At 38.0% G+C, this 22,076-nt stretch overlaps 1 protein-coding gene across 5 annotated transcripts in view; it reads right to left on the bottom strand.

The window, feature by feature from the left end:
• The window catches only part of LOC103032091 (ERC protein 2), a 452,130-nt gene that overhangs the window by 102,907 nt on the left and 327,147 nt on the right, over positions 1-22,076 (bottom strand). For all 5 annotated transcript variants that reach the window (XM_049485683.1, XM_049485682.1, XM_049485684.1 and 2 more), the window contains 2 exons: positions 14,128-14,275; positions 2,562-2,723 (listed from right to left, as the gene is read on the bottom strand). In XM_049485683.1, coding sequence (XP_049341640.1) covers positions 2,562-2,723; positions 14,128-14,275 — 310 coding nt within the window. The remainder of the gene's footprint in view (positions 1-2,561; positions 2,724-14,127; positions 14,276-22,076) is intronic.

Below are 22,076 nucleotides of genomic sequence, written 5' to 3'. Positions count from 1 at the left end.
TTCTAGAAACCCAAGAGTGCTTTACACCCATCACCCATGTTTTACATAGAATCTTTTATACTCAGCACTTATCAACACATTCACACACACACACACACCGGTAAGAAGCAGCAGCCAATCATGCACAGCATACTCTCAACCGGAAACCACCGTCCACCTGGAGGACTGCATCAGGCACTAAGAAGGTGACCCAATCCATATCTGAGCAATGACCTCCATGATTTTGGACTGTGAGAGGAAATCTCACAGTTCAAAGTTCCAGGAGAAAACCCACACAGACACGAGGAGAACATGGCAACTCCCCTCAGATAGGGACTTGAACCCAAGACCCAAGCTTTGGGATGCGAATGTGCTAACCAATGAGCATTTTTTAAACTAATTCACCAAAACAGTGAAAATTCAAAGTCATTCAAATTCGATTCACCAAAAAGTGAACATGGAAAGAAATGGCAGTCAGATAGGGATTTATTTTACAAAATTTTCATTGAGAAAAGCAGGACAAAATGCAAAACTACATGTCCAGATGTTTGTGGACATCCCTACAAACTAAAACATTAGGCTACTCTGTGTGGCACCTACTGTTGACACAGATGTTTAGAGTAGGGGTGTCACGATTTTGATATTTAATCGAAATTATGTCATGGTCTCGAGCATCGAAGTCAAAAAGATGATTGACGATCCCACTCTCTAAACTATGCAAGCGCACGCACGCGCGATACGCATATGGTGCAGCACACTGTAGCCGACACCGCGGTCACTGTGACTGCTCAAAGAGCAGCCCTTTCTCCAGAGAATGTGGACATTCTCATCTTCTTAAAGAAGAACTTGAAAATATAAAAAATAACAGTTGTTTTGTCTAGCCTCAAATATGTTAATAGTTTTGGTACCTTAAGGAGCATCTTTCTCTCAGATAAAGTTAATAATAAATCTTTATTAAAGAAAAAACTTCTCATTCTCAGGGACCAAGTCTTGTTTTTCATGTTTAACTGTTATAGTAGGATAGAGTTCAGTTTGTTAAGGCTCTAATTGTTTTATTATTTGGTACATGACTGTTCCTGTATTTTTTTATTATTTATTTTATGTTGCACATTGCTGTTTTAATAGTGCACACAGCTACTACCAAAAAAGCCACTTGATGGCATAACATATATATCTTAATTTAAATTATTTAAATTTGACCATTAGTGCCTAATATGGTGTATTACAGATCACTTGTATCACTTTGCATCACTTATATCAAGCCCACCTTTTGAAATAAGATATTGTAAATTTGATGAATCAAACCTATGATTGACCATAGACTGATCTAAAACTGGCATAGGCCTCTCTGCTGTAAAAAAGGAAAAAAAGAAAATCGAGAATCGAATAGAATCGTGACCCTAAAATCGGAAATAAAATCGAATCGAGGATTTAGAGAATCGTGACACCCCTGGTTTAGACACATAGACACAGCTTATCTAGTCCTTGCAGAAAATGAATGCCAATAAAACAATAAAATATAATATTTATCCATGGAACAGTGGAAAACGTTGGTATTATAGAAGTTGCTCCATCCAACACTTTTGAGTTGATGAGTTGGTGAGTTTAAGATGAGGTGGTTTGGTGATAAACCTACATCCTCACCTCATAATGCTCTTGCTGCTGAATGCAATGAGAGCCTTTCAGGTATTTGAGCTACGTAGATTCATGGAACTCTTTTTGGTGCAGCTCCACCAAAGTTACTTAGTGCAGTAGCTATGATGTACAATGACAGAAATAGCATTCTTTGTATTACAAATCAGTTTTTAGAATATTTAGAATGTTTTAAAAGGTAAAGCTGCTACATAAAATATTTTTAAATATGGTCTGAGCACTGACACCTCTTCAATCCCTGCGCCTATTTTTTAAAGACAGCATTTGGACGTGACACTGAGCTTCATGTGCACTAAGCTTCTTTGGACGACCAACGTGAGGTCTGTTCTGAGTGGACCCTGCTCTTTTAAAATGCTGGATGATCTTGGCCACTGTGCTGGTGCTCAGTTTCAGGGTGTTGGCAATCTTCTTGTAGCCTTGACCATCTTCATGTTGCACAACAATTCGTCTTTTAAGATCCTCAGAGAGTTCTTTACCATGAGGTGCCATGTTGGACATTACAGTAATCAGTATGAGAGAGTCTGAGAGAGTTGTACTGCAATATTGAACACCTGCTCCTTATGCACATCTGAGACCAAGTAACACTAACAAGTCAGATGATATTTTGGAGGGAAAATGACAAGCAGTGCTGAATGTGGACATTTAGGGGTGTAGTCTCTTGAATGGCTGTATATTGAGTTATTTTGAGGGGAAAATAAACAGTTACACTGTTATATAAGCTGCACACAGACGACTTTTCATTGTGTCAAAGTGTCATTTTGTCAGTGTTGTCCCATGAAAATATATACTTAATATATACTTAAATATCTGCAGAAATGGGAGGGGTGTACTCACTTTTGTCATACACTGTATAAACCCACTAACGTTTAAAAGAAAGGCCAATTTTAAAATGTTGATGTTATTGCAAAACACACATCCGTGCCTCCCACCTGCTCTAGCTGGGCTCGATGATTGGTGTGTGGCGGTGGTCCTCTCGGCGGGGCGCGGTGGTGTGTGTATCCTGGATGACCGTGGTGAGGATGATGAGGGTGGTGGGGATGAAGGTGTCCATCTTCATAGTTCTCGGCGATGAGCTTCATTCTGCTTTGTGTCTGTGAGAGATAGATAAATAGATACATAAATAAATACATAAACAAAGAGGATTAAAACTCTAAAAGTCTCCACGGCAACAGTTTTTTTCAGAAAAGTAAACACTGTCTACACAGGACGTGTTCACGACTTCTGAAAACCATGTACTTTATGAATTATGACAGGCAGTAAATTGGCTGGGCTGCAACGTCTAATAAAAATGTCATAACTCTCTTGGACGGGGTGCATGCTCACGATTACACATTAATTGGATTAGATTATTTCTGTAGGGAGAGAGCTAACTGCTGTTTATTCTGCGCATAAACCTGGCGGCCACTGCGTTATAGAAAACGCATATACACGTGATGAATGAGGGTCATTTTTTTCTATCTTTGATTAAACCTGATTAAAATTATACACAAATATGCGTTTAGAGCAGAAGGCTTTTGGTTAGAATGATGTGCCAAAGGATTTTAGGAGCAAATAACTGAAAATCTTATCATTCAGAGATCAAGCTTGCCAGCAACACTCGTTAATTAATCAACGGCATGCCAGTCAAATATGTTCTGAAATAACGTCTGGCCTACTTTCACTGCAATATCTACATTTTCATCCAAAAACGTCAGTTCTGGTCTGTTTAGTTCCACCTCTGTGAAAAAGCTGTCATCAGTATGTCTTCCAATTTAAATGCACATTTTAAAGAAACACATGTACAACACACATGCTTATTTATACACAGTAAGATAGACGTGTAATCCACACATATATACATGCCGTCAGATCTTTCACCAGTTGTGCTTTAGCCTGTCAGTATGTTAAGTTGTTTGACTGATTATTGTTTCTGGTTAATAGTACAGTATTTTATCATACTGAGAATCTCAGAATTAGGACTTAAACAGAGGAAAATAAACAACAAGAGAGTCGAGCAGTGAACTACAGTGTTTACTATTTTATTTATCTATTAACTGTAGTGCAGAAACTGTAGTGAACTGTTGGTGACTGTTGGTTGATAGAGCAGATCTTGTGGTTCCACAGGGTTTTACTGTAGGACCAATGAAACTGATGTTAATATTTATAAAACTGTAGTTTTGAGAGTGAAGGACTGACGTGTAGCTTACAAACAGGTTCTAACAGTTGAAACACTAAACACTAACTAATGTAATTTTAGGAAAATTACAGGAACAGGAAACTTTATATATTTCAGTCCTAAATATTTCAATCCAAGCTGATTTTTGAGTTGGAGACCTTGTGGTGGTACCCGTTCCACAGTTTGAGAACTACTGCCGTAAACTAGCGGTTTGTATTATTTTGTTTCTAAACTGAAAGCAGAAGCATTTCTGAGTGTAGAAGAGATAAAATATTGTGTTTAAATGGTATCAGTGTGCTGGAATGACCATCCCTGCTAAGCCTAATAATATATTCATTCTAAAAACTGGGGTGTCGGGTCACTTTTTGTAGGAGTTTTTTCTGGCCACGTCACACGTCTTTACGTACTTACATCACACGTACAGGATCTAAAAGAGGATCCAGCTCAGTTTTACTGAACGCGAGCGGCTGGTGGAGCAATGGAGACTTCAGAAGAGGAAATGCAGAGCTCAGTAGCTCATTCTCTCTCTCTCTCTCTCTCTCTCTGACTGAACATAACCTGGAATCGAATTAATCCGTCTAAAAGGAGACCGCATCACACCCGGCCAGATTAAAATGATTCTTCCGCATGCTTGGTGCAATTACCCATTCTCACCAGAAAGAGCCCTAAATCTCCTAAACCCCAAAACGTACTGAAATAAGCTTTAAAAGAATAGAAGAATAAAATCAACAAGTAATAAAATAGACAAGTGAATAAAAAAAAAATAAAAACAAGAATGGATGTAATTAAATCCATTTTTAAAACCTGAATTAACAGTTTATTTTTAACTTTTAACACCACTAACCAGATTCCCCTATTGAGAGTGCATCATTTAGCTTACTACTACTTTGGGAAAGTATTAATTATCTAAATCTGGGTAAGATAATAGGGTCTGGAGTCCAGAACAGTTTTTTGTAACTGGTAAGTTGAAACCGGAGCGCTTGAGCAGGAAAACCCACTCTAATATCAGCCCCAATGCACCTATTGTTACACATATTCTTCAAAAATACCCTGAACAATATCTATATTCTTGATTATATCTCACCCTAGAAGGCGAGACACTATAGCTCACGTCAGCCTCTGTGTTTGTGTGTTTTAATGAAGAGTGAGAAATTAAGTGTCTAGTTGACATTAGACGGAACAATGATGTCATGCATTCTCACTCAAAGCCAAGAATAAATAAGCCTATTGAAGGATCATGGTTTCACATAAAACAACATTAATCACCAGAGTGTATATTCAACAAGATAAACAGTGTTAGCTGCATTCATAGATCTCTGATGAATCCTCAAGAGACCCCAAACTGCTAGAAGAGAATGGGAGAAGACGTATGTGTGTGTGTGTGTGTGTGTGTTTAAATAATAATTGCATTTATTAATGGAAAAAATCTATTCAAACCAACCTGCCCCAATATAAAAATATATATATTTTTGCCTCTAAATCTAATAACTTGTGCAGCCTTGGTGGCAACAACTGCAATCAAGCTTGGAATTGTGGTCCACTCTTTTTTTAAGGAATTATTTTAATTCAGACACATTAAAGGATTTTCCTGCATGAAGGACCTGTTTAAGATCATGTCACAGCATCTCAATCAGACTTTGACTAGGCCACTCCAAAACATTTATATTGTTTTTTAGAGCCATTCAGAGGTGGACAAGCTGGTGTGCTTTGGGGCATTGTCCTGCTGCAGAACCCAAGTGAGCTGAGCTTAAGGTCAAAAACTGATGGGTGGTGGATTAGGTTTCTATCAATAAACCAAGTGTTACGGATGAGAGGGTTGGACGTAAGTGCAGAAATATACATTTAATAAAATAAACAAACTAATAAACTAACAAAAAAACATGATAAACAAAAGTATTACTGAAAATAAACTGAAAGCAAACACGTGTAGGGAAATGTAAAACAAAAATAAACAATACAAAGGTAACTAAACTATGAAAACTAGACAAGGAATACAACACTCAAAAAGACTAAACTAGAAAACAGGAACATAACAACAAGCGGCATGAGACAAAACAAACCCGACAAGACTACGGACAGCAAACAAACCAACAAAAGACTAGACAAGGAAGACTTGAAACAAAGGGGCTTATATACACGAGGAGGGAACAGGAAACTAGAAACACCTGAGGATCAATCAAGAGGGGGCGGGGTTACAAATAACTGATGACAGGGTGGGGCTAGGGCAGAGACAGGACCAAAAACACAACAGAAGCACATGGCTGGGAAACACATGACAGGTAAACAGAGGGCAGGAGCACATGGGACCAGGGAGAAACACAAAACAGACATGGGCTAAGCTGTGACACCAAGTGCATTGTTCTGGGTTCTTTTGTGACCTCCTGAATGAGTTGTCCATGCCCTTTTGGAGTAAATTTGGTCAGCCTGTCACTGCCGGGAAGGTTCACCAGTGTTCCATATTTTCTCCATTTGTAAATAATAGCTCTCACTATGGTTCACTGTGAGTCCAAAAGCCTTATAAATAGCTTAGTACCAGACTGATGATGGTCAATGACTTTGTTTTTCTCATGTGTCTTTGGATTTCTTCAGATCAGGACATGTTGTGTTGCTTTTTGAGATCTTTTAGTTGCTTCATGTTGTCATAAATGTTCTATTTAAGTAGTTTCTTGATTCTACAAGTCTGGCAGTAATCAGGTCTGGTTGTGGCTAGTAAAAATGAAATCCAAAAAAAATGTCATCAATCAAAGATAATTTGTAAGCACGACAAAAACGCAAAAAATAAAAAGTAAGGGGCAAATGCTTTTTTTTACAGCACTGTGTATATACAGTATGTGTGTGTGTGTGTGTGTGAGAGAGAGAGAGAGAGAGAGAGCATATTTCCTGTCCTCTGTATTCTCTTAATGTTCTCCTATTTCTTCCTACATTCACCTCACAGCACATTCGTTAGCCCTGGAATGTGAGGAGGCTATAACTAGCATTAATTACTCTAAGCATTAGGTAAACACCATTTTAATGATCTCCAGTCGAGATCAAACACTGAACTGACACAAGTGCACATGTGCAGCTTAAACAAGCACATGCACACATACTGTAGATGACTACAGCATTCTTAACCATTTTTATTCTTGTAGCACATTTATTCTTATAGCTGAAAGACACAGTAAGCACTGATTTTTTTCACAAAAAAAATAAAATAAATATATATATATATATATATATATATATATATATATATATATATATATATATATATATATGTAAGTCTATACAACTATAGAAAAACTAAAAAAAAAAAAAAACACTTAATGTATTTATTGAACCTACATAGCAAACATTTACAGTACAGGCTCAATAGAACTGTAAATGAACACTTGTGTTTAATAATCACATTTACATCAGACTAAATGCGAGATCAAAAAATATGCATAGTTTAGAACATGACATTTTTAAGTGTACTAGGAGGTCACTTAACAAAATGCATTGTCAGGTCTGTGCAATTAATTCTGAATTTTGCCAGAAAAATCTGAAGAATAATGTCAAGATATTGGTCCAAAAAAAAACAGATGAGAAAACTGTAATTGATTATCTATCAGTCAAGAAAATGTTACAAGTCATTTCTAAAGCTTTGGGACTCCAGTGAACCACAGTAAGCGCTATTATTATATACAAATAGAGAAAACATGGAACATTTGTGGTGAACCTTCCCAGGAGTGGCCAGTCGACTAAAATTACTCCAAAAGGGCATGGACAACTCATCCAGGAGGTCACAAAAGAACCCAGAACAAGATTAAAAGAACTGCAGGTCTCACTTCCCTCAGTTAAGGTCAGTGGTAATGATTCAATATTATACAACAGTTAGTTCCGACCTCACAATCTGATTGGTTGAAAAGTGTTCTGGCCTATTCACACTAAATCTGTATCACTCCGTTGCTGAGTAACAGCATATACACACAGGAAAGTTGTGAATCATCGTCTTCACCAGCAGCAGCAGCATTAGCTTAGCACAGGCTAGCGCCCAGCCGCGGCATGCTCGCCCTCAGCCCGTAGCGCTGGCTCGTCTTTGAAAAAAGGGAAAGAAAATCACCTTGGCCGCAGTCTGACAGCCAGAACGGTAACCAGCCAGGCTAGGCTAAGCTAAGCTAATGCTGAGCTAAAGCAAGCTATGCTAACCTAACCTAACAGTCCAGCTGGCTAGCTAACCAACACCACCCAGAAAAACAAGCAGAAATGTTCAAAAAATGCGGAGCTTTCACGTGAAGACGACTCCACAGAGAGGAGAGTTTCCGCATTATTTCACACTCCTAACGTTTATTATCTTCGTTTATTCCCACTTTTGATTTCAAGATAACGTTCGTGGTGTTAGTCTGTATAAACTACACACCGTTTTGTAGTTAAGTTTCAGTTCTGTTACAGTTGTTGTGGAACTACCTTTTGGCGGAAGGCACAGTCCATATTAAAGCATATTCATCTGAATTTCTTTGAGGTTCTTTGATTTATTTTCTTTATTTATTTAGTAAAAACAACAGTTGTATAAAAGCAAAAAAAACTCTCGATGTCGCGTGTTATCGCAAATAACATGGCGGCTGTGTTGTTATTCGCGATAACACACTCCCTCTTGTGTTCTATTGCTTAAATAAGAAGAGTAAGGTTTGCCATTCAAAGCTATGTAATGTTGAATCCTCAATTCCTCAATAAATACAATATTATGTATAAAATATATAGAACTTAAGTATTACAGTACGATATGTAGCAGCTCAGTTTAGAGAACATCAAAAAATGTCGAAAACTATTACTATTATGAGAACATCAGGTCTTTAGAAAGGGCTTGGATACAAGTACACACATACACACACACTCACACACAGACATATGCACAAGTGTACAGTTACAGCAGTACAGCAGTACAGCAGTTTGATGCTGGAGGATAGAGCACTCTGGGGAATCCCGCCTCCATCATCTGCCTCCGACATCAAAGGCAGGAATGCCGTGGAGCATCCATCACAGCGCAGCGACTGGCAGAACACTCCAAACTCAGACTGATTTATGGGCGGCCGCTCTGCAGGTAGCACCATGAACAGAGAGGATGCAGTGCATGATGTGTGTTCATTTCTGCTGGTGTCTGCATGTGAACAGTGGAGCACAAATCCAGGAGGAGGCAGAGAGAAGCTTATTTTCCTTTTAGCACAAGTCCATTTCAGCGGCTGTAATTGCAGGAGCATGGGAGTAATGCACTCTCTCTCTCTCTCTTTCTCTCTCTTTCCCTCTCTCTCTTTTTCTCTCTCTTCATCTCTCCATCTCTCCATCTGTAATACTGAAAATGACCTGGGGAGAGCATTTGATTCCAATCCAGCGTGAGTCAGCAGAGCACTACCAGAGTGTGTTTCTGACACAGTGTGTGTGTGAGCCTGTGTGTGTGTGTGTGTGTGTGTGTGTGTGTGTGTGTGTGTGTGAGCCTGTGTGTGTGATGATTACTGAGGAGATGGCAATCTCCAGTATTTGACCTTGACTTGTTACTCAGGTCCTGGTCAAGACGTCTGTCAGCATATCTTCTAATGGCTGACAGGCTACACTACAAAGTGCAGATTGATGTGTGGATGTGTGTAGATATGTGTGTGTGTGTGTGTGTGTGTGTGTGTGTTCGTAAAGAGTGGGAGAAAAGCAGGGAAAATGGTGGAGAGAAAATATATACTGAAAACTGTAGTTAGTTCCAGGGACCATAAAATAAATTATTTAAAATATGAACGTAAAATACTTTTTCGTGTCTCGTAATTCTTATAATCAGTTTATCAGCTAGAATTACGTACATAGAACTTATTTGACACCTCTGAAACTATTTTTTATTAAAGTTTTATGTGCACATTTTGTAATTCAAATATATGTAGTAATTCTTCATGTGTGTTGGGGATTTTGCCACTTTCTTTAAAACAAAATTACAGATATCTATTATCTAATATTTTTTTTTCTGAACATCCCTTCTACTCTTCCTTTGTTCTTACTAAATGACTAATTGAATGACACTAAAATGTCTATTTCTAAGTGTATAAAAATGCATCTAAAAAAAATCATCTTAGCTGGAATTACTACAGCGGAACAGATTCACTCCTCATTATCTATCTGTAGGAACTTGGATTCTGTCTTAGATATAATATAGATATAATGTAAATGAAACTCTCCACAGCTTGAATTAATGGTTTTAATGAGAGAAATGTTAATATGTGGTATGTGCAACTGTCACTTTAAAAAAATTGATAACCCCCTAATGCCCCTATTACTTTATTATTATTATTTTTTTTTTTGCGGTGCCATGTTACTTTTTTGTATTATAGATCATAATAGAGAGAGCAACAAGTTCAAGAAATAAAGATAAGGAAATAGAGGGAAGTAGAGAGAGGGAAGTAGAAAGAGAAAAAGATACAAGTAGAGAGACAGAAGTACAGAAGAATAGAGGGAAAGACAAGTAGAGAGACAGAAATAGAGAGAAGTAGAAAGAGAGAGAGAGAGAGAGAGAGAGAGAGAGAGAGAGAGATGAGTGGAGGGAGAGAATTAGATTAAAAAAATAGGGTAGAGGGGTTAAGCATTGAGACAATTATTGGTACCACTTTAAAATAAGACTACCTTTATAAAGGGTTTATAAATGGTTTATAATTAGTTTATTAATGGTTACTAATTAGGTTGTAAATGCCTTAAAAATCATTGATAATCAGTTATAACACATACGTAGAAAAGGCAACAATAACCTGTTGTTTGACAAATAGTGAACCCACAGCCATCTATATTGTTGCCCTTTCTAATATTGTGTTATAACTGATTATTAATTATTTTTAAGGCATTTACAACCTAGTTAGTAACCATTAATAAACTAATTGTAAACCATTTATAAACCCTTTATAAAGGTAGTCTTATTTTATAGTGGTACCCAGTTATTGAAAGATAATTCAAGTTCCAGGAGTCTAGAAAGCCATAACTGATTTCACTCTATCTGGGTAAGTAAAGTATGATGGGCCTCCCTGTCCACCACCTCTCAATGTGATAGACTCTGTTAGACAGTGCAGGTGTCTGACAGATTCAAGAGTTGTGATTGGCTGGCTTGGTGGAAGCACACCCTGCCCTTCATTCTGATCTCCATTTTTTTTGGACAGTGGGAGGAAACCCAAGTAGACACAAGAAGAACATGGAAAGAATAAAGAGAATAAAGAGAGTTTCCCTGATTTTGCTATTTATAGGAATATGTTTGAGTACAATAAATATTGTTGTTTTATTCTATAAGCTACATACAACATTTATCCCAAATTCCAAATAAAAATATTGTCATTTAGATCATTTATTGGTAAAAAATGAGAAAAGGCTAAAATAACAAAAAAAGATGCAGAGCTTTCAGACCTTAATTAATGCAAAGAAAACAAGTTCATATTCATAAAGTTTTAAGAGTTCAGAAATCAGAAATATTTGGTGGAATAACCCTGTTTTTAATCACAGTTTCCATGCATCTTGGCATGTTCTTCTCCACCAGTCTTACACACTGCTTTTGGTTAATTTTATTTAAACCACTCCTGGTGCAAAAATGTAAGCAGTTCAGTTTGGTTTGATGGCTTGTGATCATTCATCTTCCTCTTGATTATATTCCAGAGATTTTCAATTTGGTAATATTAAAGAAACTCATCATTTTCAGGTGGTCTCTTATTTTTTTCCTGGAGCTGTATGTGAGATTCTTCCTGAAAGAAAACTTTAGGTATGAGGTATGACAGTATGAGTGAGACGTTGATGATTTTGTTCTGAAATTCCTGTGTTGCATCAGCTGGCTGCTTATGACTCAAAAGCAACCAGAGCAGACATCAGAGTATCCTACAACTCCTTCCTGTTTCCCAGAATTCAGCTTCCAGACTCAATACTCTCAGCATCAACCACTGATGTGGTCTGTTGTGTCCTAAATGGTTTATTAGACCTCATGAAATGTACATGAGTCACATGATGGCAATGGCCAGGTCATAGCCTAAACACTAACAGAGGCTTAATGACAATGACTTACATGTACATGAACTGCTTACTAACCTAAAGAAGATGAGCTATGGGAACTATCAAGCTGCCTAATTGTAGAGAATGTGAGAGTAACACTTGCTGCACAGGAAACCGGAGTGAGTCAGAGTGAAGATGATGGTTCACTAGTTTTCTGCAATTTACTGGAATTAGGTATAAAACCAATAGCTACATACCAGGCAGTAGAAAGCTATATAAGGCCAGCAAGATATAATTTACCACGAACACTTATCACAGAATTTACGTTTTGGCTTATTTTAGCATTTATCACTAGCTAGCATTCTGAATACAAACTGCTTCAGGTTAGCAATTATAAACAAGTTTATGCAAACTAGAAAAGGAAGGTTCAATAATACACTGGGGAAGTTCACTAACAACATTGAGCTTAAATCGTACCTTACATTTGTAAATGGTAATAGTTCATAATAGATCATGACAGAGAGAAATAGAGAGAGATAGAGAAACAAGTTAAAGAAATAAAGCGACAAGTTAAGAGACGGGAATAGAGAGAAGTAGAGTGAAAAATAGGAAAGACAAGTAGAAAAAGAGAAAGAGACAAGTAGAAAGACAGACGTAGAGAAAAGTATAGAAAAAAGACAAGTAGAGAGACAGAAATAGAGAAGTAGAAAGAGAGACAAGTAAAGAGAGCAAAAGAGACAAGTCGAGGGAAAGAAATAGAGAGAAGTAGAGAGAGAGAGAGAGAGACAAGTCCAGAGACAGAAGTAGAGAAAAGTAGAGAGAACAAGTAGAGAAAGAGAAAGAGAGAGAAGTAGAGAGACAAGTAAAGGTAGAGAAATAGAGAGAAGTAGAAAGAGAGAAAGAGACAAGTACAGAGACAGAAATAGAGAGAAGTAAAGAGAGAGACAAGAAGAGAGACAGAAATAGAGAGAAATATAGAGAGAGGGACAAGTGGAAAATGAGAAAGAGGCAAGAAGAGAGACAGAAATAGAGAGAAGTAGAGAGAGAGACAAGTAGAGGGAGAGACGTAAAGAAAAGAAAGAAAGAGAAAGGTACGGAGACAGAAACAGAGAGAAGTAAGGAGAAAGAGACAAGTAGAGGTAGAGAAATAGAGAAATATAGAGAGAGGGACAAGTAGAGAGAGAGAAGTAGAGAGACAGAGATGGAGAGAAGTAGAGAGAAAGATACACAAATAGAGGGTGAGAAATAGAAGTAGAGACGAAGAAGTAGAGAGAGAAAAGTAGAGAGAAAGAGAGAGAAGTAGAGAGAGAGAGAAGTAGAGAGAAAGAGAGAGAAGTAGAGAGAGAGAGAAGTAGAGAGAAAGAGAGAGAAGTAGAGAGAGAGAAGTAGAGAGACAGAAATAGAGAGAAGTAGAGAGAAAGAGACACAAGTAGAGGGTTAGAAATAGAAGTAGAGACGCAGAAGTAGAGAGAGAGAGAAGTAGAGAGAAAGAAAGAGAAGTAGAGAGAAAGAGAGAGAAGTAGAGAGACAGAAATAGAGAGAAAGAAATGGGGGATGGAATTTTTACATTTGAACATTCAGCCCATTCATTTATATGGGGAAGAAATGTAGGATAATTTTATGAGAACCGTAAATTTGATCGGATCATGTAGCATATTGTATTAAACGTCATAAGTACTTTGAAGTTCTATGAAGATACAGATTTTTTGGTGATTCTAGCTACAATAAATGTAAACAGTAAAGTCATTAGAAATTCTTGACAAATGTTTGTGGACAGTTTTGAATTCTCCCACTGTATGAAAACCATACTATTATTATTGCTCCAAAAAGCAAAAGCAACCTAATTAGGTATAGCTCCTACGATCCTGCAAAAAAAAAGTGGTTCTACATCAAAATCTGTGGGATGAGAAAGTGATACAATTTGGGCAAAGAGAATAAAAAAGAAATAAAATTATATAATAAATATAACCAAGCCCACTTAATACCTCCCACAATGATGGAGCCATGATGAGACATACAGGAGACTAGTTACTTGGGAATGTTTTAACTTGTGAAAAAAATGGGGAAAACGTGGAGACATCATTCTAGACCATGGTTCTACGTCAAAATCTGTGGGACGAGAAAGTGCTAAAATTTGGGCAAAGAAAATAAAAAAAGAAAGACAATTATATGAAAAATATAAACGAAGCCAACTTAATACCTCCCAGACTGATGGAGCCATGATGAGACATACATTGAGACTAGTTACTTGGGAATGTTTTAACTAGTGAAAAAAAATGGGGAAAACATGGAGACATCATTCTAGATCATTGATGAAGTTTATAATCAGGCATTTTTATAAATATCTCACATACGATTTAATGGAATAACTGGAAGTCTGAAATTACCTGCTGCTTGAGCTGATACATGAGTCTGTCCTTTTCTCTTTTCAAGGCCATCACCTCCTCTTGACTCGTCTTCTTCTTGGAGGCAGAAAGTTCTAGCAGGGCAATGTTAGCATCCTTTTCGCTGATGGCTGCCAACAGAGCTTGCTGCCTGGTGGGAAATCGAGGAGGATAAGGGGGGTTACGACCTACGGTAAGTCATTACTTTAACAAATACCAGATACAAACACGCAATACTGTAAGTCGGGCAGGCAAATACACACACGGTAACGCAGCAGGGGAGGTTAGCCAGCCAGCAGGTGCGCGGTGACGGTTAGCATACCGAAGAACCGCACTACCCACAACCCCCTGCTCTCTTCCTGTCATCAGAGAGATTCTTGTCTAATGGCTGCCTGTTTGCCTCAGGTCAGATGGACGAATCGTCACTAATCCCTGCTTTGTCATTACACTTTCCAGTCTAACTCAACCGTTTCCTTTAGATTCAAGCACTCGCAGACTTTATCTTCTGGATTCAAACCCAGTCAGGTAATCAGGATTTACTGAACAGGCTATCTATTCCGGCATTCAGATTAGTCCCTCATTTACAGCGTTAAGATTTATTAGCTAAGATCCAATACTGCAGTCCACAGAGCTGAGCTGCGTTTCCCAGAAGACCCGCTGCTCAGAACTGCTCATCATGATAGAGAAGAATGAGTACCAGAATTTACCAATGATTGCCAAGCTATAAAACTTTAGGTAAACAAGGCTCTGACCCTCAAACCTCACGTGCAGCATGGTGCATTCACTCTTTGTTATGTCTAGATCTTGAGTCAGAATGTGAATGTCTTATTTGACCAATAAAAAGCTGGATTCCAAAACACATATTCAGCAGACTTTGAGCTTGACTCTAATAATGGGAATAAGGAATAATAAGAGGAATAATGGGTTGCTTACTTTTTCATTTCTGCTGTAAATGTTTCTGACCAAATGCATTTTTACATTCTTGATCTAAATTAAGATATTTATAAAGATAATCTTCATAATCTCCAAAATAAACTGTAAATGATACTGATCACATGAACATTAAAAGGACTTTTAGAAGTTCAGTTTGTCTAAGTTTTACATTAATAAATCTATTCCCAGGGTTTTTTACCATATTTTCCATCAGTCCATTCCATAGAAATGCAGCCAAAATATCAGCCATATTGTCGAAACTGCAACCCATGTTGAGTCTGTTCAGTAGAGACCAGAGGCAGAGCCAGACCAGCCTCCTCATTTAACCAGTTAACCCACCCCTTCTCACAGACCAATCATCTGCCAATATTAACACAGAGAAACTGTTGGAATTACACACTGGAGATGAAAAGAAGAGAACAAATACAGACATAAGAGAACAAGATTAGAAGAGACAAATACAATTGTCTTTATGTCTTTTAAACATATGAGGGTGGGTGGATTTGCACAAAATCCTAAAAAAAACATTTGTAAGACGTTGCTCTGTCCATGGGAGGACAGCAAAACAATAGCGTTTTTTATTTTTATCTAGGTTCATTAAGGACAATCTAATTATGTGATCCTTTTTTCACTATTAGCTTCTAATTTACAGCTCACCCATTTTCAGCATGCTTGTACACATGCTTGTACAAGCTTGTGCACTAAGAGAGACAGAGAGACAGGTAGAAAGAGAGATAGAGAGAGGTAGAGAGACAGAAACAGACAGAAATAGAGAGACAAGTAGAAAATGAGAAATAGAGAGAAATAAAGAGAGATATATAGAAAGAAGTAGAGAGCAGAGAAATATACATGAAGAGAGAGAGTGAGAAACGAGAGAGAGTGACAAGAGGACAGACAAAAATAGAGAAAAGTAGAGAGAAAGAGACAAGTAGACAGATAGAAATAGACAGAAGTAGAGAGACAGAAAAAAAGAGATGTAGAGAGAGCCAGAGAAAGAGTAGAGAAAGATACAAGTATACAGAGAGAAAGAACTAACGAGGGAGACAAGTAGAGAGAGAAAACTAGAGGAGAGAGGGAGAAGTAGAGATAAAGAATAATAAATAAGGAGAGACAAAAATTAGAGAGAGAAAACTAGAGGAGAGAGAAGTAGAAAGAGCGAGAGAGAGAGAGAGAGAAAGAGAGAGTGAGTGAAAGTGGGAAAGTGAGTGAAGTAGAGAAAGTGGTATGAGAGAATCGAGTGAAATACAAATATTTTGGATTTGGTTAAAGTTGGATAGAGTCCAAAAACATTAATTAACTAAATATGTGTGTTGAATGTTTATATTTCAAATTTCAGCCATTCGTTCCTATGGGTAAGAAATGTACAATCATTTTATGAAAACTGTAAACCTGATTGGTTCATGAAGAATATTGAATATTGATGTTTTTATTATTCTAGCTGCAGTCCAGCCATTTGAAATTCTTGACAAAGGTTTGTGGACAGTTTTAAATCGATACCTATGGGAGAAATCTGTGCTGTGGGATGTGAAAGTGATTACAATTAGGAAAAAAATAAATAAATAATAAAAAAAAAAAAATATATATATATATATATATATATATATATATATATATATATATATATGTATGTATGTATATATAATAAAAGGAAAACTGCAAAGAACTGTAAGCTGGCCAAGTTAATATTTCTAGACTAGTGTAGCCATGATGTGGTCCTTTTTTTTTATTTGACAACTCCCACATTTTCAGCATGCTCTCAACACACATGTGTAAACCCAGAGGCATTCAGATCTTATGGGCAGACAGAGTTTACACTGGGCTGGGTTTACACGCTCTGAGTCACTGTACAGCTCAGCAATAACAGCTCAGGTTTGAGTCTCCCAGAAACTCCACTTCCCCTTCCCCTAAAAAAGCACATTTTTTTGGGATTAATAGAGAGTTGGACAATCTTTTAATGAATAAAACTAAAGAAGGAGGGAGGTAAAGAGGTTAGACGAGAGAGCAGGAGAGAGGGAGAACCAGAGAGGGGAGAGAGATATTTTTGTTCCATGATTTAAGTCCCCTTTAGTCATAAGTCCGAAAATAAACAGCGCTTTCCGAGCGCCGGGCCTTATTGAGGTGGAATTCCGCCGCTGCTGTTTTCTGTACAATTATCTGAGCGAAACATCTGGATTCTCCCCTTCTCTCCGACTAATGGAGTCGTGGACTGTAGAGTGCTGACACGAATTTCAAACCTTAATCGCTCAATTAATCAAAGCGACCCCGTACGTCTAGAGAGAGTATCCCTCCGTCTCCCAACACCTCCGGTGTTATTTCTCTTATCCTTCGCTAAAAGCAGAAACAACCCACCCTCTCACCGTATTACCATGACTTACAGTGCCTTGCAAACGTTTTCAGCGCCGTTGAACTTTTCAACCTTTTGCCACATTTCAGGCCTGTAAACATAAATATATGAAACAAGTGGGACAAAATCGTGCAGAGGAACAAAATTGATTGGATATTTTGTTTGTCTCTATCAGTTTTGCACATCGAGAGACTGAAATTTTTGCCCATTCTTCCTTGCAAAACAGCTGGAGGTTGGATGGACAGCGTTTGTTTGAGAACGAACGAACGAACAAAGTTCAACTTATATAGCGCCTTTCTAGAAACCCAAGGATGCTTTACAATTAACACATTTTACACACAAGCACATTACACATTAACACTCATCCACACACCAGTGAGAAGCGGCAGCCAATAGTGCACAGCGTACTCTCAACCAGAAACCACCGTCCACCTGGAGGACTGCATCGGGCACTACAGCCCAGACCAAGGACAGAGTGCCAATCCATATCTAGGCACAGTCATACACACACACTTTACACATACACACCAGATCAATTTTAGAGTATTCAATTTTTCTGGGCAGTTTAGAGTATCCAATTTACCTGATCTCCAGCAGAGAACAGCAGTTTTCAGCTCTTTCCACAGATTCTCCTTTGGATTCAGGTCTGGTCTTTGACTTGGCCATTGCAACAACTGGACAAGTTTATTTGTGAATCATTCCATTGTAGATTTTGCTTTATCTTTTGGATCATTGTCTTGTTGGAAGATACAGTAAATCTTCGTCCCAGTCTCGGGTCTTTTACAGACTCCAACAGGTTTTTTTCTAGAATGGTCCTGTATTTGGCTCCATCGATCTTTCCCTGAATTTTAACCATCTTCCCAAATCTGTCCCTGCTGAAGAAAAGCAGACCCAAACCATGATGCTGCCACCACTATGTTTGACAGTAGGCACGGGGTGTTCAGGGTGATGAGCTGTGTTGTTCGTTTTTGGTTTCATCTGACCACAGTACCTTTTTCCACATGTTTGGTGTGTCTTTGAGAAATGGCTTTCTTCTTGCCACTCTTCCATAAAGACCAGATTTGTGCAAAAGTTTGAAAAGTTAAATACTTTGCAACGCACTGTATACTGTATCTTACTCAAACTCATTCACACACTGACTTATTTGAATCGTTTTAGCTTGTTGTGACAGGATGAAGGAAGAAAAAAAAAAAAGACACCATATGAGAAAATTGGCACTGTAGGAGCGGTCTCTCGAGTGGGATTACGCTATGCTCATACTGTAGGCCACTAACGTATACCAGAGACAAGTTTTTTTGCTGCCAGTGGAGGCCTGGGTTGGAAAAAGGTCTTGTATACATTACTGTATCATGGAGAAGTCTAAATACAGGTGACTAGTGATCCCTTCCCGGTTGGGCGTATATGGGCATGGAATGTAGTCCCATGAGTCTACCATTCGTAAACAGCACCTCACTGAGCATTTGCGGACAGGCATGTTACCACGACAACTGCGGGTACTACTCAACACATCAAACAGCGGGAGATAAGGTACAGAATGGTTTGGTGTGGAGAAGCCACGTAATAACTACACCCCCATGTTCAGTGTCCTCAAAGGTTCATCTCTCAAGAGGAGGTTTACATTATCTTAAGAGCCATCTGGGGGGAAAAGGAAGCCTCAGACAAAATTGCATCTTCATACACCCCTCTCTACACACTTCTCAACTTCTGTTCCGACAATCTGTTGGTCGACCAATGAGAAATAAGCAACAACATGAAGTACTTAAAGACCTAACCCGTTCCATCACCCACTATGCCCCTTCCACTTAGCCCTACCCCTTTGTGCTGGACGTACACACATAGTGGTAGGGTGTTCCTCTACTCAGAGTGGTGGTAGGTGGTAGGGTGAAGTGTTAGAGCTACATGGTCTTCCAAATAGAGATTTTTAAGAGTGTTTTCACACCTGTAGTTGGTTTCTATGGTCCAAATCAGTTGATGAGTTCATTTACTTGGAGCTTTTTTCCCCTCTGTTTAATTTGGTTTCACACAGGCATAAAACTAAATGCGGACCAAGAAACTAATAAATAGCTGCAGGCAGTGAATGCAGCACATGTGAACAGCCCGGGTAAACAGCATGGAGCAGCAGAGACAGTGGTTGATCATAGCTGTGGGAATTAGCGTTATTAGCTTATTAGCCTAAAGGAGTGATAGCTGGCTCAGATTGAGACCAGATTATGTTTTGATCCGCAACTGAGTGTGATCACTGTTTTCACACCTGCTTAAACAAACCAAACTAAGGGAACTAACAAACTGAAGTCTGTTTTAATCAGACAAAATAGTGCTGGTGTGAAAACATCTTAAGAAGCAAGCAGAAATCAAGACAACATGGCTTACACAGGCGTTCAAAGAAACCCACAAATGTCATATTTACTTTAAAAAGTTAAAAAGTAGTAATAATGATAATCAAGGCTTTAAAATAGTTTAATATAGTTGTATTATGCCAATGTATTTTGGTCCTTTTATCATAACAAGCATCCAAAAATCGTTACTAAAGTACATCTCGTAGCTAGACAGCTGTTATACCTCTATATTTTCACTGCTGTTTACACAAGTTCTGTTTATACTGATACTTTCATTCATTCATTGATTCCCTCACTAGACTTAAGTGGTACACTCTCACTGTTATATTGCACTATTGTCTTGTGTTTTATATCTTGTGTCTCACGTATGTCTATATCTGTGAACTTGTTTAGTGTCTATTTTATTCTAATATTATATTACATTTTATTTAGTTGTACTACTACAGTTATTTAGTTGTACTGTAGTCAACTAGTCTGCCTGCTTTGGACTCTAAACTACTCAGCAAAGACTCCATTTCCCAGCATGCACTCTCTACACCACACTTTCCTGACTGTGCTGATCATGTGATGCTACAGCGTTCCCGCTCCCCAAGTTACTAATTGCTTCCATCTTCTCTTTCTATAATAAATGCCCCTCGTTTGCTCTGTTCAGTCGAATATTGAATCTAGTTATCTAACACTTCTGCATTGTGTTTCCTTTGTTTTTTGCTTCTTGTCACTGACTTGTTTTTGTTTCATTGACTCTCAATTTTTGCCTTTCTCTTTCTATTGTATATTCTGTTGCCAAGCTTTTTTATTTTTGACTTTTCTTTTGCCTTAGACCTTTTTTTGCGGGATTTACTGTGTTTGTTTTTTGCTTATTATGTTGTTTATATCTGCTGCCATATTGTTACTGCCCCTGCCTAGCCCCTTTGTTAATAATCTGTCTGATATGTATCTAAGAGTGACACTACTTGACTTGACTTGACTGCACTAGAAATAGCTCCAATACTCGGGAAGTTTGAGGTATGCGAAAACAGAAAGAAATGCAATTATTGCCAAAACAGATAAAAAAATGACAAAATTAAAGGACATAATGTTGGGAAAAATCAATATTAGCATATAAAATAAAATACCAAGAATATTTTACACTGCCCATGTTCCATACCACATGGACATGATGTGCACCATGCCTTTTTCTCCACATATTCTGTCAGATCTCAGACTCATTAATCAAAATCAGTTGAACTGCCGGGTGTAAGACAGATATACAGACTAATAAACAGTAGCACACAGACCCCAAGAGAATGCAGCTTTATTTTCCCTACCAATAGCTTCCTGATTGCCCTTTCTTAACTTTCTTCCCCCACCGTTGTTCTCAACACAGTTGCTCTTTCAGAGGATGCGAGGGTGACCAAAGTCCAAAATGTCAGCCCAGGAATTAGCTTCAACTCAACATGGCTGCCATGCTTCAATGCAAGCAAAACTACTTCCAGTTGTTTGATTAATACAGTGAAATCCAGCACTCAGCACCATGTGTGCAGAGCAGAGGGGCAGTGTAGACTTGCCTGATAGTGATGAGAGATGTCTTCCTACAGCCATAAAAAGGGGCATTATTTTGATTAGCTGGTCCATAAAACTCTCCCCATCTTGAACCACAACCTTCATCCCTCAAAGTTGATGGTGCTAATTAAACGGCCCTTTCGGAAAAAGAGCTCTAATTTCTTGCAGGGGTATTAAATCACAATTAATTGGAATAGTCGTTTGGCCAAGGACCTAAAGCAGCTTTGTACTCGACATAAATCCGCTACGAGTCGAAAGCCGCCTTCATTTTTCAGCGAATAAAAATAAAACAATGGCAATGATATACAAGGCGACCCCAGCTGAGTTCACACAGACGCTTTATTTGCCATTTTTGAACTAAAGTCATTGCTTTCGATCTTTGTCTCGGACTTGTTAACCTCTGGCTTTGGGATTAGATGTTTTGATTTAGTAAAAAAAAAAAGTAAAATTTAATGTCCCTGAATTGGACATGCCTTTTCAACTAGAGACCAAAGAGGAATAAAAGCAAAAGTGATGGCAAAAAAGCAAGATCTAAATTTAGTATATATCTAATAGAAATATAGCACACTCATGTTTTTTCTTACTGTGATTAAAAATGATAATTGATCATGAATATATTAGGGCTGAAATCCATTATGTAACATAAATGGCATGACATGAATTCCATAACTTGAATTTGATTTGATCAATTTGTTGTATAAAATGTGTTATTTGGAACAATATTTAAATTGTTGAAATAATCATAAAAAATAAAAACACCTTTAAAGGGGGGGGGGGGGGGGGGGGGGGTAGTATTT

This window comes from Astyanax mexicanus, chromosome 12, assembly GCF_023375975.1.
Source record: "Astyanax mexicanus isolate ESR-SI-001 chromosome 12, AstMex3_surface, whole genome shotgun sequence".
In the NCBI taxonomy this organism is placed as follows: Eukaryota; Metazoa; Chordata; class Actinopteri; order Characiformes; family Acestrorhamphidae; genus Astyanax; species Astyanax mexicanus.
This window is presented reverse-complemented; position numbering and strand designations above follow the sequence as displayed.